General features: G+C 42.8%; 3 protein-coding genes across 3 annotated transcripts; all 3 read right to left on the bottom strand.

Moving 5' to 3' along the window:
- Positions 1-307: 307 nt before the first annotated feature.
- On the bottom strand, positions 308-3,411 carry ddx47 (DEAD (Asp-Glu-Ala-Asp) box polypeptide 47). Its single transcript, XM_085934841.1, has 12 exons — positions 3,228-3,411; positions 2,944-3,037; positions 2,649-2,837; positions 2,498-2,569; positions 2,230-2,348; positions 2,022-2,093; positions 1,827-1,943; positions 1,433-1,579; positions 1,169-1,306; positions 1,010-1,080; positions 807-936; positions 308-655 (listed from the first exon to the last, which is right to left on the bottom strand). Exons 1-12 carry the CDS (start codon positions 3,363-3,365, stop codon positions 488-490), a joined length of 1,455 nt encoding a protein of 484 aa, XP_085790967.1. The 5' UTR covers positions 3,366-3,411; the 3' UTR covers positions 308-487.
- A 292-nt stretch (positions 3,412-3,703) lies between these two features.
- wbp11 (WW domain binding protein 11) lies at positions 3,704-7,779 on the bottom strand. Its single transcript, XM_085934863.1, has 12 exons — positions 7,594-7,779; positions 7,160-7,245; positions 7,029-7,060; positions 6,848-6,941; positions 6,532-6,728; positions 6,288-6,421; positions 6,050-6,207; positions 5,772-5,960; positions 5,479-5,601; positions 5,131-5,397; positions 4,859-5,041; positions 3,704-4,771 (listed from the first exon to the last, which is right to left on the bottom strand). The coding sequence occupies exons 2-12, from the start codon at positions 7,221-7,223 to the stop codon at positions 4,119-4,121; spliced, it is 2,094 nt and encodes a 697-aa protein (XP_085790989.1). The 5' UTR covers positions 7,224-7,245; positions 7,594-7,779; the 3' UTR covers positions 3,704-4,118.
- A 1,294-nt stretch (positions 7,780-9,073) lies between these two features.
- Positions 9,074-10,640, bottom strand: bglap (bone gamma-carboxyglutamate (gla) protein). The gene is made up of 5 exons (XM_085934219.1): positions 10,622-10,640; positions 10,369-10,493; positions 9,895-10,170; positions 9,540-9,621; positions 9,074-9,421 (listed from the first exon to the last, which is right to left on the bottom strand). Exons 2-5 carry the CDS (start codon positions 10,424-10,426, stop codon positions 9,319-9,321), a joined length of 519 nt encoding a protein of 172 aa, XP_085790345.1. The 5' UTR covers positions 10,427-10,493; positions 10,622-10,640; the 3' UTR covers positions 9,074-9,318.
- Positions 10,641-10,975: the final 335 nt, after the last annotated feature.

The following is a 10,975-nucleotide window of genomic DNA, read 5'->3' as shown; positions in this document are numbered from 1 at the left end:
CAAATAACCTTATTAGAGTGGGAGACAACATAAAATCAATTAAAAAACTACAAAAGCCAACAGCAGTTGAGATCTCGATTTATTGTTCTATTTAGTTTTTTGTAAATTGTTTATTATTGACCAAATATCGACATGAACGACATTTCTGTCTATTTTTTTAGGGTACATTTCAGCCAATTTAACGGTGCATTCTGCCATCTAGTGGAAAAACATTTATTTGCTCCACCTGTCACTAGCGCTGATGACAGATGAGCAAAATACATTATATTATTACATTTCACCAAAGTGACCACAGTTTGCTTTGGGGTATGAAGAAAAATACACGTTTTATTTTAATCAATGTTTCAGCTGGAAGAATTTTACTACAAAATGGAAAAATGCAATGATAAACTCAAGCTAAAGACAGGAAAACCCAGTATCATCATAATCCAGTTTTAGCATGAAAAACAAGATATTTTATGTACAGTCTACAGTTGAATTACAGGCCTCAGCGTCCCCCTCTCCAGGCAGCTCCGCCCCTGTTCTTCCCACCTCCTCGTCCCACTCCCGAGCCTCCTTTAACCTTCTTCCTCACCCCGCTTGCTTGTTCTGTGTCATCCTCGTCTCCGGCTCGGTCTTTGGGTCTTTTCCGTTTCTCGCCATGTTCCCTCATTTCCTGAAAAAATAAAATCATATTAATCTGAAGCAATCCAATCATATTAATCACATTGTCTTAAAACCAGAGCCTTTATTATTTTCTAAATGGTGAAAAATGAAATGCATGCTGGATGCACGCGTTTTAGGATGATGCAACAGCGCTGACTCACCAGCCTGGCAAAGCGCTGGGCCTCGCTGACCCTCTCCACCAACATCATCACCTCCTCCTCGTGTGTGGGGAAGGCAGGAAGTTTCTTCCCAATCAGGTTTTCAATTCTCTGGAAAAGCTCCACGTCATATCTAAAAAATAATACAACAATTGAGAAAAAAAAGCAAATAAAATCTGATGATGAGACAAGCAGGTAGTGCTTACTGGGTGACAAATGTGATGGACTTCCCCGATCGTCCTGCTCTGGCTGTCCTCCCGACCCTGTGGATGTAGTCCTGCGTGGGGGTCCGAAGATGCAAGAATCAGCTAAAATCTGCATTCATTCATGAAATCTTGGGACTAAAGTGGACAGCAGCACATTACCTTGGAGTGTGTGGGGATGTCGTAGTTGATGACACAATCAACGTGTGGAATGTCGAGCCCTCGGGACGCCACATCAGTCGCCAGCAGCACTGACCGCGACTTCGCTTTGAATTTATTGAGCGATCCAAGACGTTTATTCTAACAATGGGAAAAGAGTGACATATTGAAAATATTGCACAGGGACAGGAACTAAGCAAATTATATATATATTTTTACATTTTTGAAAAGCTAACTTATTCAGTGCGTGATGGTATGCCAGTGTACCTGACTCATCTGACCATGAAGAGGGATGGCAGTGATGCCAAGGTTCCTCAACAATAGCGCCACCCGCTGTGCGTTGTTGCAGGTGCCGCAGAAAATGATGAAGGAGTTGCCAGCCAGCTCGTTCAGGATCGACACCAGATAACAGTCCTGCCAAACACACAGAGCACACGTCAGCTTTATTTTCCACCATTAGATGCTTGGAGTGACAGGAAAAATGGGATGTGTATACAAACCAAGTGTGCTACCTTGCAGGGCGGTCACTAAATCGAGTATTTCTATTGTCGATTAGTCCATTGATTAATCTTGCAAAATTCTATTTGCAATAACTCTATTATAAAAATATGAGTCAATTAATTTGATAATTGATTGTGAGTAAATTTGACACCTCTACTACCTTGTACTTGGACGGTATGAAGACGTAGTACTGCTGCAGCTTTTCTACTGTTGAGTATTTGGTAGAAACCGCACACTTGACCGGATCTTTCAGTGCGGCTCTCTGTAGTTTCTGGACCTGTAGACAAGCAAAAGGATGGTCGATGTGAGGTACTGCGTATCACTCGCCAACGCGGACCACAAAATGATGAGTCACCTTTTTGGTCATGGTTGCAGAGAAAAGAAAGGTGCGCCTCTCCCTTGGAATCACTTTCAAGATTTTATCCACCTGGTTAAAATGAGCAAAATTATGTCATCGTGGGCCTCTTGATAAAAAACTTTAACTGAAACATGAATAGCAGCTGTATTTGCATTACTGTCGAACAACAACAAATCCTGCTTTAGGGAGAAGTTTAATGACCCACCTCAGTCTCAAAGTCCATGTTGAGGATTCGGTCTGCTTCATCCATGACGAGGAACTTGAGCGCTCTCAAGTTGAAGCCCTTTGTGTTCTCCAAGTGATCCATCAGTCGACCGGGTGTGGCTGGAAAAATTGTGTATCACACATTACACAGGTCTAGTAATTTATAAATAAATGTATTGATTCTCAATAAAGTACAGTTTGACAGCTCTATTCCAAAACAAACTGTGGGCACATGAAGCCTTTTTTTTTTTAAATTTGACTTGACTTACCAATGACAATGTGGGGTTTCTTGGCCAACACCAAAGACTGAGACATCATGTCAATTCCTCCAACTACGACAGCTGCAACAAAAACATTGGTTTAAGACACAATCATTGTCTATGATTTTGTGCACAATTGTGGCCTTTGCAGGACACCTACCACACTTGACACCAATGCTAGAACCCAGGGCCTCAAATTGCTCCGAGATCTGAAAAGCCAATTCTCTGGTGGGAGTGAGGACAAGGGTATGAAGCCGCTGGGGTGAGGCAAGCAGTGACTGGAGGATGGGCAGAGCAAAGGCACCCGTCTTTCCTGAACCGGTCTCAGCCAAGCCAATGACATCTTTGCCTTTATGTCAAGGAGAAGAGAGATTAAAAAAATAACAATTAGTATACACAACAATATTGAATAACGTTATTTGGTACTAAAGTAAAGTTAGGGAAAGTTCTTTCACCTTGAAGGGCCACTGGTACTGCTTCAATCTGAATCTTTGTTGGACTCTTCCATCCCAGCAGATCACAAGCCTCGCACAGTACGTCGGTGACACCCTATCAAAAGAATGTTAATTATGTAAAATGTTGGATTTACATTAGGTAATAACTAGCGAACTTGATGAGATATCAACTTTGGACTAGGACTCCCAAAGAACGTTCACTTCTAGCTATCCTCAACACGACTGTTTACTGTAATCCGGGACACAAATTGTTCGGTCTCCTAATTCGCTTCAGGTAAACCTACCAAGTCCCGGAAGGACTTTACAGCCTCATTATTTTCTCCACTGTTGTCATTAGTGTCGTTATCATCGTCCCCACTCGACTCTTCGTGGTTTTCTTCGTCTGTGTTTAGCTTGGAGGTTCCCTCGTCGGCGTCCGCCATGTTTTTCGCCCCGACAACCAACGTGCCTTTGTGCGCCTCAGTGCGCAGATGCGGAAATACGTTCAAGATGGAAACAGCAAAGATTCATGGGAATTGTTGTTTTTTCGCAAATGCTTTGCAAATTTGTATTTGATTACACGTTTCACTTTAAAAAAGCAATTACTAAACTATTTTAAATCTATCATTTGTATTTTCCAATTAAGAAAGTGACAAAAATCAAAACGTTTTACCTTTGCAGTCCACTACAATCTGAAATCTGGAAGAGGCAACCTAAAATGAACTGTAATGCCATTTATAGTGCTTTTACTTACATCACACAGCCATCAAACAGACACAGATTAGTTGAAGTGTTTATTTAGATGCAGATCAAACAGTTTGAGATACCTTTGCCAGTGCAATAAAAAATATAGATCCTAGCAAAGTTAAAACAAAACAACAGTAACTGTCATTCTCGAGAGCAGAGTACAGAGGAAATCAACAGCAAATTGAATTGGGGGTGGGGGTTGCAACCACTCAAATAGACCTAATTGTTTCAGATTACTCACACAACTACATATTTTATGTTTGGCAGATTTTACCAAATTAACATTGCAGATTGAATGAAATGAACATTTAAGACCACGCCGTCATAGAACATAGTCTTGAGTTCTTAACAGGAACAACAGAACCAGGATAGCCTTGAAGAACACTACCTCTATTGTGGTGCACTTACAGACAAAAAACAACATGGCGTCAGTATGACCTTGGTGCATATCACAGGAGTCCCTCCATCTCCCTCATGAAGGCTTCATATACCTGGTCCTTGGTTTTCATGCTGGGCTGAGCTACAGCCCCAATCTGAGCTGAGTGAGACATGTTCACAGAAGCAGCTGAAGAGTGATATTTGTGACCGTGGCCACTTGCCATACTGTCATCTCCCCTTCTCCCCCCGAAAGCACCTCTGTCCAACGGACCAACCACTGGCCCTGGCGCCGCACCACTCTTGTCCCTTCGCACTCGCAGTGCAGTGGGCACAAACCGTGTGACCTCCGTTTTGGGATTGATGATTTGTGGTTTGGCAGAGATAGTGGCCCCAGAGCCAGCACCGCCTGCCAGGCCGCCTGCCCCGGCGACAGAGGTGAGGTTGGCCCGTTTTTCAATGGTGGCTGCGTGGAGGTGGCTGACAGCAGAGGCTGCAGCGGTTCCTGGGGGAGGGGGCATTTGCATGACACTGGAGCGCATGGACATTGACGGCGGAGGCATGTTGCCTTGCGGGCCATCCTGGCCGGATCCTGGGCCTTTTTGCCGCTGGACCAGGCTGGGAGGAGCACTAAGCACATTGCCGCTGAGAGGTGGTGGAAAGAGAGAAAGAGGTGGCGCCATGGGACGGGGAGGCCCTCCTGCTCTTGGGGGAGGAGGTGGGATACCTGGATGGAGAAGCAAAATATGGACATTGATGAACTCCTGACCCACCAATTTGCCTGGCTATACTCTATCTAGACCCATAAGCTTACCGGGAGGTGCTGGGGGCGGTAGCCGTGGAGGGGGTCCACGTGGTGGTGGGCCGGGAGGAAGACCAGGAGGGGGACCAGGTGGTGGACCAGGCGGGCGACCGGGTGGAGGCCCAGGGGGTAGAAGACGAGGTATTGGACCCCTCATGCCTGGAATACCCAACGGCCTTAAGAACGGAGGAGCACCTGAACACAAGATGAATATAATACAAATTACGATGGCTAATGAGCGATGGCTAGATTTCAATTAAAAAGCTACATAGATAAGACCTAACCTGGAGGAGGTCCAGGTGGTGGACCAGAGGGTGGACCGGGAGGCCTTATTGGTGGAGCCGGTGGAGGACCCATAGGTGGAGGCCCGGTCATCGGAGGACCCTGTAAGGGTGGGGGCTGTCCCAGTGGCCCACTTGAAGGAGGAGGACGCTGACCGGCAGCCAGTTGGGGCGTGTCCCCTGGTGGTCCCTTGTCCTCACCGTCAGAACTATCCGATTCATCTGAGAACTCTTCCTCAACTTCTTCGTCCTCTTCAGGAATTGATTGACCTGAGCGGAAATAAACACCATGTCACAAGGTTATTACATTTGAGAAGAGAACATCCACCCTCACAAGTTCAATATACAAACCTGCCATCTTTAACATCATCGCCTGAAGCGGCGTAATGGCCTTTGTCTTCTTCCCAGACTTTTTCTTTTTTGTTCCGTCACTGGCCGTGTCTGAAGGCATGTCTGCAAAACGTACACTGCGACCTAATTTACAGTAGAAAAATCAACATGTTAGTATTGGGACACAAACTTACAAGCAACAATTGTGAAATACCCCCAAAAAATTGAAACATTATCCTAGTTTCATTTCTTTTCGATAACTCGAGCGGAACTGACAATGGTGTAGACGAGAGTTGAGAGTTATGTTGTATCACCTTTCTCCTCAGCTCTCTTGTCATGTCTGTCTCCCTTTCTGGAGTCATCATCTTCATCCCGCTCGTCATCACTATCTTCCTCAGAGTCGCTGTCATTGTCGTCCAAATCGTCCCTGTCGCTCCCACTGCCACTATCCTGATCTCTTCCCATATCTATTAAGCTCTTTTCCAGGCCAGGAATTGAGGGCTCTGGATTTAGGGGAAAAGGTAGAGAGAGCAATATAATTCGTAAAATAAAGCAAACACCCATCATCCAAAAGTTATCATTGATGTCTTACCCAATTCAGTGCCATAAGGCCGCCGTGAAGGAATACCATACAATGCCAAGATATGTGGTGGTGGGGGTCCAGGTGGCGGCCCAGGGGGTTTCTTCCCAGGGGGTAAGCGTGGCACAGGTGGCAACGTAGGCAATATTGGAACAGATAGAGGTGGTTTCCTGTGGGCCACACAAAAATCAATGGCAGCAATGAATAATCTTGAGCAAATCCAAATCAAAGGTTAAACATAAAAACCTACCCAAACAACGAGCCCTTCTTTAGTATTGAAGGAGGCTGAGCCCCTGGAAGAGGGATGTCTTGGATGTGGATATTGGATGGTGCGTGGGGCATATCTGGTAAAGGAATACTGTCAACCTCCACAGATTCTGCATTCTGGGAAAAAAAAGAAAGAGCCTTCAATTATTTTACATATTTAAATTGTTTTTTGACCTCGTGGGGGTAAAGCATCATCTCATTTACAATTAATAAAAAAAAATACAAACCTTGACTGAATCAAAATAGAGTGACAGCTGGCCCCGTTTACTCTCATAGTCTAGCTCCAGTTTGCGCAGATCCTTGTAGGTATCAGGATTCTCCCGCTCATACAGACGAACAATACGTTCAAATGTCTCCCGTAGCTTCTTCCGCTTGTCCCTCAGCACTTTCTCATTCAACATGGGTTGCTGGACTGGATTGAACTCTATAGCAGAGATTAAATAGTACTGTCAGATTTGAATGACTATTGTAGTTAGAGCATTGTGAACGTGGTGGTCCTAAAAGAACCAAACTAGTCTTATAAGTGTCCATTCAGTCTCTTACCCATCTCATCCAGTTTCTCCATGTCTCTGATTATCTGTCTTGGGTCCTTCATCTTAAGCACTGCCGCTCTCACCATCATTCTCTGCTTTTTGTTCTATAGATAAAATGAATATTAGTAGACAAATGTAGTGGCAACAGATTTGTCTCGCAAATCCTTTGAAAGTACAACAAATAATATTACCTTTTTTAACTCCCTTTTCCTGGCTTCTTTTCCTGTTGGGGGGGGGGGGGGTAAATGTGTGAATTTTTATACTACTATGGTTACAACTGATTATTTATATGCATCAACATATTCTGCTGGCTGCTACTTACTGGCCTGATCCGTGGGGTTCATGAATTTCCCACTCTTGGTGGAGGAAGTTGAACGTCGTCCCATTGTGATGCTGTGCTCCTTTTGTCTGAGGAGACAAATCCGTCAGGGATGATATCAAATAAGTGACTTTTGAAAGCTATACACACAGACAACATTTCCACAAATATATTACACAGCAGTACATCACGAATCCCACGGAAACAAATGAATGGATGAATGTGTAGCGTAGCCTATAAACAAACTTCGTGATTGAGGAAGGGATGAACATTTTAACACTATTTATATAGTATAATGTGCTAAAATAATTCTAAGTAGAGCATATACAGATTGTGAAAAACAAGCAAGTTCACAAAAACGATGCTAGCAATGAGCTAATATTAGCCTGCACTTGTAGCCAAGGCCGCGTTGGCTTCAACAACAGATAATACATTACCTTATAAAGAAGAAAATCAGGAGTAATACTCCCGAATACGACTGCAGGTCTCAAAGTTCAAATGGGGTAGTTTACTCTTACGCCATGCAGCTGAAACAAAACAAAACCATGACTGAATGGAATTCAACGACTTTTAGTTAGCCGCTCGCCATGTTAGCAACTAGCACTGGCAGCCGCGAGCAAGACCGGAAGTAGATCATCTGACGTCACAAAAATAAGAGCTACAAAATAAAAAATACATTGTTGTTATTCTATTTCTGCTCCTCCATTTTTTTCATGCTGTAAATTAACTTCTATGTTTTTATGATTTTGTTGTTTAATTCCGACAGATTACTTTTTTTTTCCTTAAACTACAATTTAAGAACAGTATTAGTAGTCAAGATCTCTTTATGTTGCCAGTCAAAGTGTCTACTTGATATTTTTTTCTAAATTGTCTCATTTTAATTTTGGCTGACAGTCTTATAGTGAATAAAGTCTGAATGCATTTGTTGCTCAAGCGATGATACAGGTTGGTGAATGTGAAGAAAAGACAGCAGAGGGCGACATTTCATTGTTCCCCAAAAATTGTTTGATATAAACTATTTTCCTTTTTTATTGCCATGGACCATTTTGGACTGCACAAAACCTAATGACTTTTATATACAAACAACAACAAATAAACAAAAAACAAGAATACAAAATGATAAACTAGGACAGGAAAATGGACCATGATATTCCTGCGTTACCAGCACCTTATAATTAACTACAACATACTAAATATAAAAGTATATTTGCTGGATTGATTACTCTACAGACTTGATCAGGAGTTTTCTGAATTCAGAATGTCAAAAAACGAGATTAGAATAAACCTTCTCGGTCCAGCAATTGGAAGATTCCTGTTGTCGTAGAGATATTTGGGTGTGATAAATTAACCCACCTTATGTCAAATTCAACATCTCATAGTTGACATCTTGTGTTTACAATCTAATCTATTAGCAAATGTTTGGAAAGTTATATACGATCAGCAACAGACTAACTGCGACAGCATGATGGTCTTGTGGTGAAGCCTTCATGTTGTGGAGTTTGCATGTTTACCTGCAGGTACTCTGGGTTACTCCCACATTCCAAAAACGCGCAGGTATGTTAGGGTCATCAAAAACTCTTCCAACTGCCCATTGGCTGTTTGTCATGAGCCCTCTGATTGGTTGATGACCAGTCCAGGGTGTTACCCTTTAGACTATACGGATGCGTGTATGTCTTTTATATACCCACTCTAATCACCCCCCTGGCATCAATAAAGTGTTTATCTATCTATCCAAAGCACTATAAACTGTGCTTGTTAATTGCAGCACTTTTTTGGAATGGGGGTAATATTTAATAATGTTATGTTCCATTGGAAAACACATAGGACGAGCCTGCGTTCAACTCTTTCTGTAAGCTTCATTTCTCACACATGAGGAATAATGACACAACACACACACTTTGATTTTCATTATTTTTACTTATTCATCACGCTACTCTACAGGCTGAAAGAGGTGATAGAACCATAGATCAGAATTGAAAAAAAACCAAATCATGGCAGTGCTATCCCCCCTAGCACTGCTCCACAATTTGATTAAAACATTTTTTGGACCTTTTTTCTCATGTTACTTAGGTAGAAAATGGGGGATGACATGGGTGATAATAAAATGCAATGTAAAGGTATTTATGTCATGATGGCGACTGGAGTCAATTGTGGTTTGATATCTAATAAGGGATTGGTCCGTAGTAAGCGTTGTAGGCAGCGACGACTCCATCTGTATCCATCATTTGGTCGCAAGACACGTTGGTCTCGCAGACTTCTCTCAGGCTGATTGAAGATATAGAAGGTATACGCTATTACAACATAGTCATTCCCCAAAGCTGCTAATTAGACTGTATGTGACTTTTCTAAGCCACCAATGCAAGTAGTGAGTATGATCCTGTACCTCTCAACCTGGGTCAGGGACAGCTCCACAGTTGGTCTTCTGGGTGGCACCACAGCAGCGGCCTGTGACCTGTCCATGAAAACTGCGGCACACCATGCACATTTTAGGAGTGGAGCTCTCTCCAAGCCCTAGGCTTTGTCTCCCTCCTTGCACTGTTATTGCTGGAATAATATGTGCTAAACAATAAACTAAACTAAACTAAAGCCAAAGCATTCCGTATTGACAATAATGAAAAGACCTACTAAGCAAACAAACCAAATCATCTTAAAAACACTGTTAAGACAATGTCTGATTTGTAGACACAAATAATGTCATCAAACAGCTATTACACTAAAATGTGAACTTATGACCTTACCATGATGGCGATAATTGTCACCGTTGTTGTAGCGGTCGCCGTTGTCGTAGCCTCCGTTGTCGTGGCGTCCGTTGTCACGTCCGTTGTCGTGTCCGTTGTCGCGTCCGTTGTTGTAGTGTCCGTTGTCGTAGCGTCCGTTGTCATAGCGTCCGTTATCGCGTCCGTTGTCGCGTCCGTTGTCGCGTCCGTTGTCGTAGCGGACGTTGTAATTACGGCGGTGGTCATCACGGTCGTGACGATCATCGTCGCGGTCATCACCATTGGAATCCATGGAATCTGTGTAAAATACAAGACAAAATAATACAGTCAGGCGAGATTATAAATAAGAAAAATGATGAAAGGTTAATTAAGGACAAGGTTTTGTCAAAGTGATATGCTTGGCCTTAAGTTTCTTAGTCAATGCTGATTTTCTGAAAAAAATGTGACAATACCTGTTAGATAATCAAACACCAAGCCTATATTTGTATTTCTTACCTGATGACAGACAGGCAAGAGCCAGGGAGGCAAAAACCAGGATGGCCAAAGTCTTCATCTTGAGTGTCAGGCAATGATAAGGCTTGAAGATGGGAATGGCTCTGTTCTTCTATCTGCAAATGTATCTACCAACAACTCGAATTTATAGACGTGGCGCTCTCGAAATGATTGGTTAAGGAATCATGTATCACACGCACACAGACACACACACACACAAACTCCAAATAGAAAAAAAACATTAACTCTCACATACCTCTCCTACTTTCGAAAGTTGCTCTAAATCAGTGCTTCTCAATTATTTTCTGTTATGCCCCTGCAGGAAGAAGAAAATATTTCACCCCCCCCCCCCAAATCACCTCAGTGACTATAAATAGTATCATTTGTCTATTAAATTGGAATAAGTACACCTCTGAATCACATTTGATCCTAATTAACATTCCCATGCGACCCCCCCGGGTATAACATCGAGTACCCCCAGAGGGTCCCGCCTCACTATTTGAGAAGCCCTCCTCTAAATTAAGGCAGACGTGAAATCTAACTGGATTAATAACAGATATTAGTTTTTTCCCAAAAACTATTTTCCTTCTTCTGAGCTTTTGTATTGCAT

The sequence above is a fragment of the Syngnathus leptorhynchus genome, chromosome 16 (genome assembly GCF_054491065.1).
Source record: "Syngnathus leptorhynchus isolate UIUO chromosome 16, UIUO_Slep, whole genome shotgun sequence".
Classification (NCBI taxonomy): domain Eukaryota; kingdom Metazoa; phylum Chordata; class Actinopteri; order Syngnathiformes; family Syngnathidae; genus Syngnathus; species Syngnathus leptorhynchus.
The sequence above is the reverse complement of the archived record's forward strand: the minus strand, read 5'-3'. Positions and strand labels throughout refer to the sequence as shown.

What these genes read in the sequence shown, in the direction of transcription:
- bglap (XM_085934219.1), bottom strand. Translation starts at nt 10,426, where the DNA reads ATGAAGACTTTGGCCATCCTGGTTTTTGCCTCCCTGGCTCTTGCCTGT. An exon ending in TCTTGCCTGTCTGTCATCAG is followed by an intron (nt 10,171 to 10,368) that starts GTAAGAAATACA and finishes TATTTTACACAG; the next exon opens with ATTCCATGGATTCCAATGGT. An exon ending in TGACAATTATCGCCATCATG is followed by an intron (nt 9,622 to 9,894) that starts GTAAGGTCATAA and finishes GGTGTGCCGCAG; the next exon opens with TTTTCATGGACAGGTCACAG.
- ddx47 (XM_085934841.1), bottom strand. Translation starts at nt 3,365, where the DNA reads ATGGCGGACGCCGACGAGGGAACCTCCAAGCTAAACACAGACGAAGAA. An exon ending in TAGCATTGGTGTCAAGTGTG is followed by an intron (nt 2,570 to 2,648) that starts GTAGGTGTCCTG and finishes TTTTTGTTGCAG; the next exon opens with CTGTCGTAGTTGGAGGAATT. An exon ending in ACATCCCCACACACTCCAAG is followed by an intron (nt 1,081 to 1,168) that starts GTAATGTGCTGC and finishes ACCCCCACGCAG; the next exon opens with GACTACATCCACAGGGTCGG.
- wbp11 (XM_085934863.1), bottom strand. Translation starts at nt 7,223, where the DNA reads ATGGGACGACGTTCAACTTCCTCCACCAAGAGTGGGAAATTCATGAAC. An exon ending in TCTATTTTGATTCAGTCAAG is followed by an intron (nt 6,422 to 6,531) that starts GTTTGTATTTTT and finishes TTTTTTTCCCAG; the next exon opens with AATGCAGAATCTGTGGAGGT. An exon ending in GATGATGTTAAAGATGGCAG is followed by an intron (nt 5,398 to 5,478) that starts GTTTGTATATTG and finishes ATTTCCGCTCAG; the next exon opens with GTCAATCAATTCCTGAAGAG.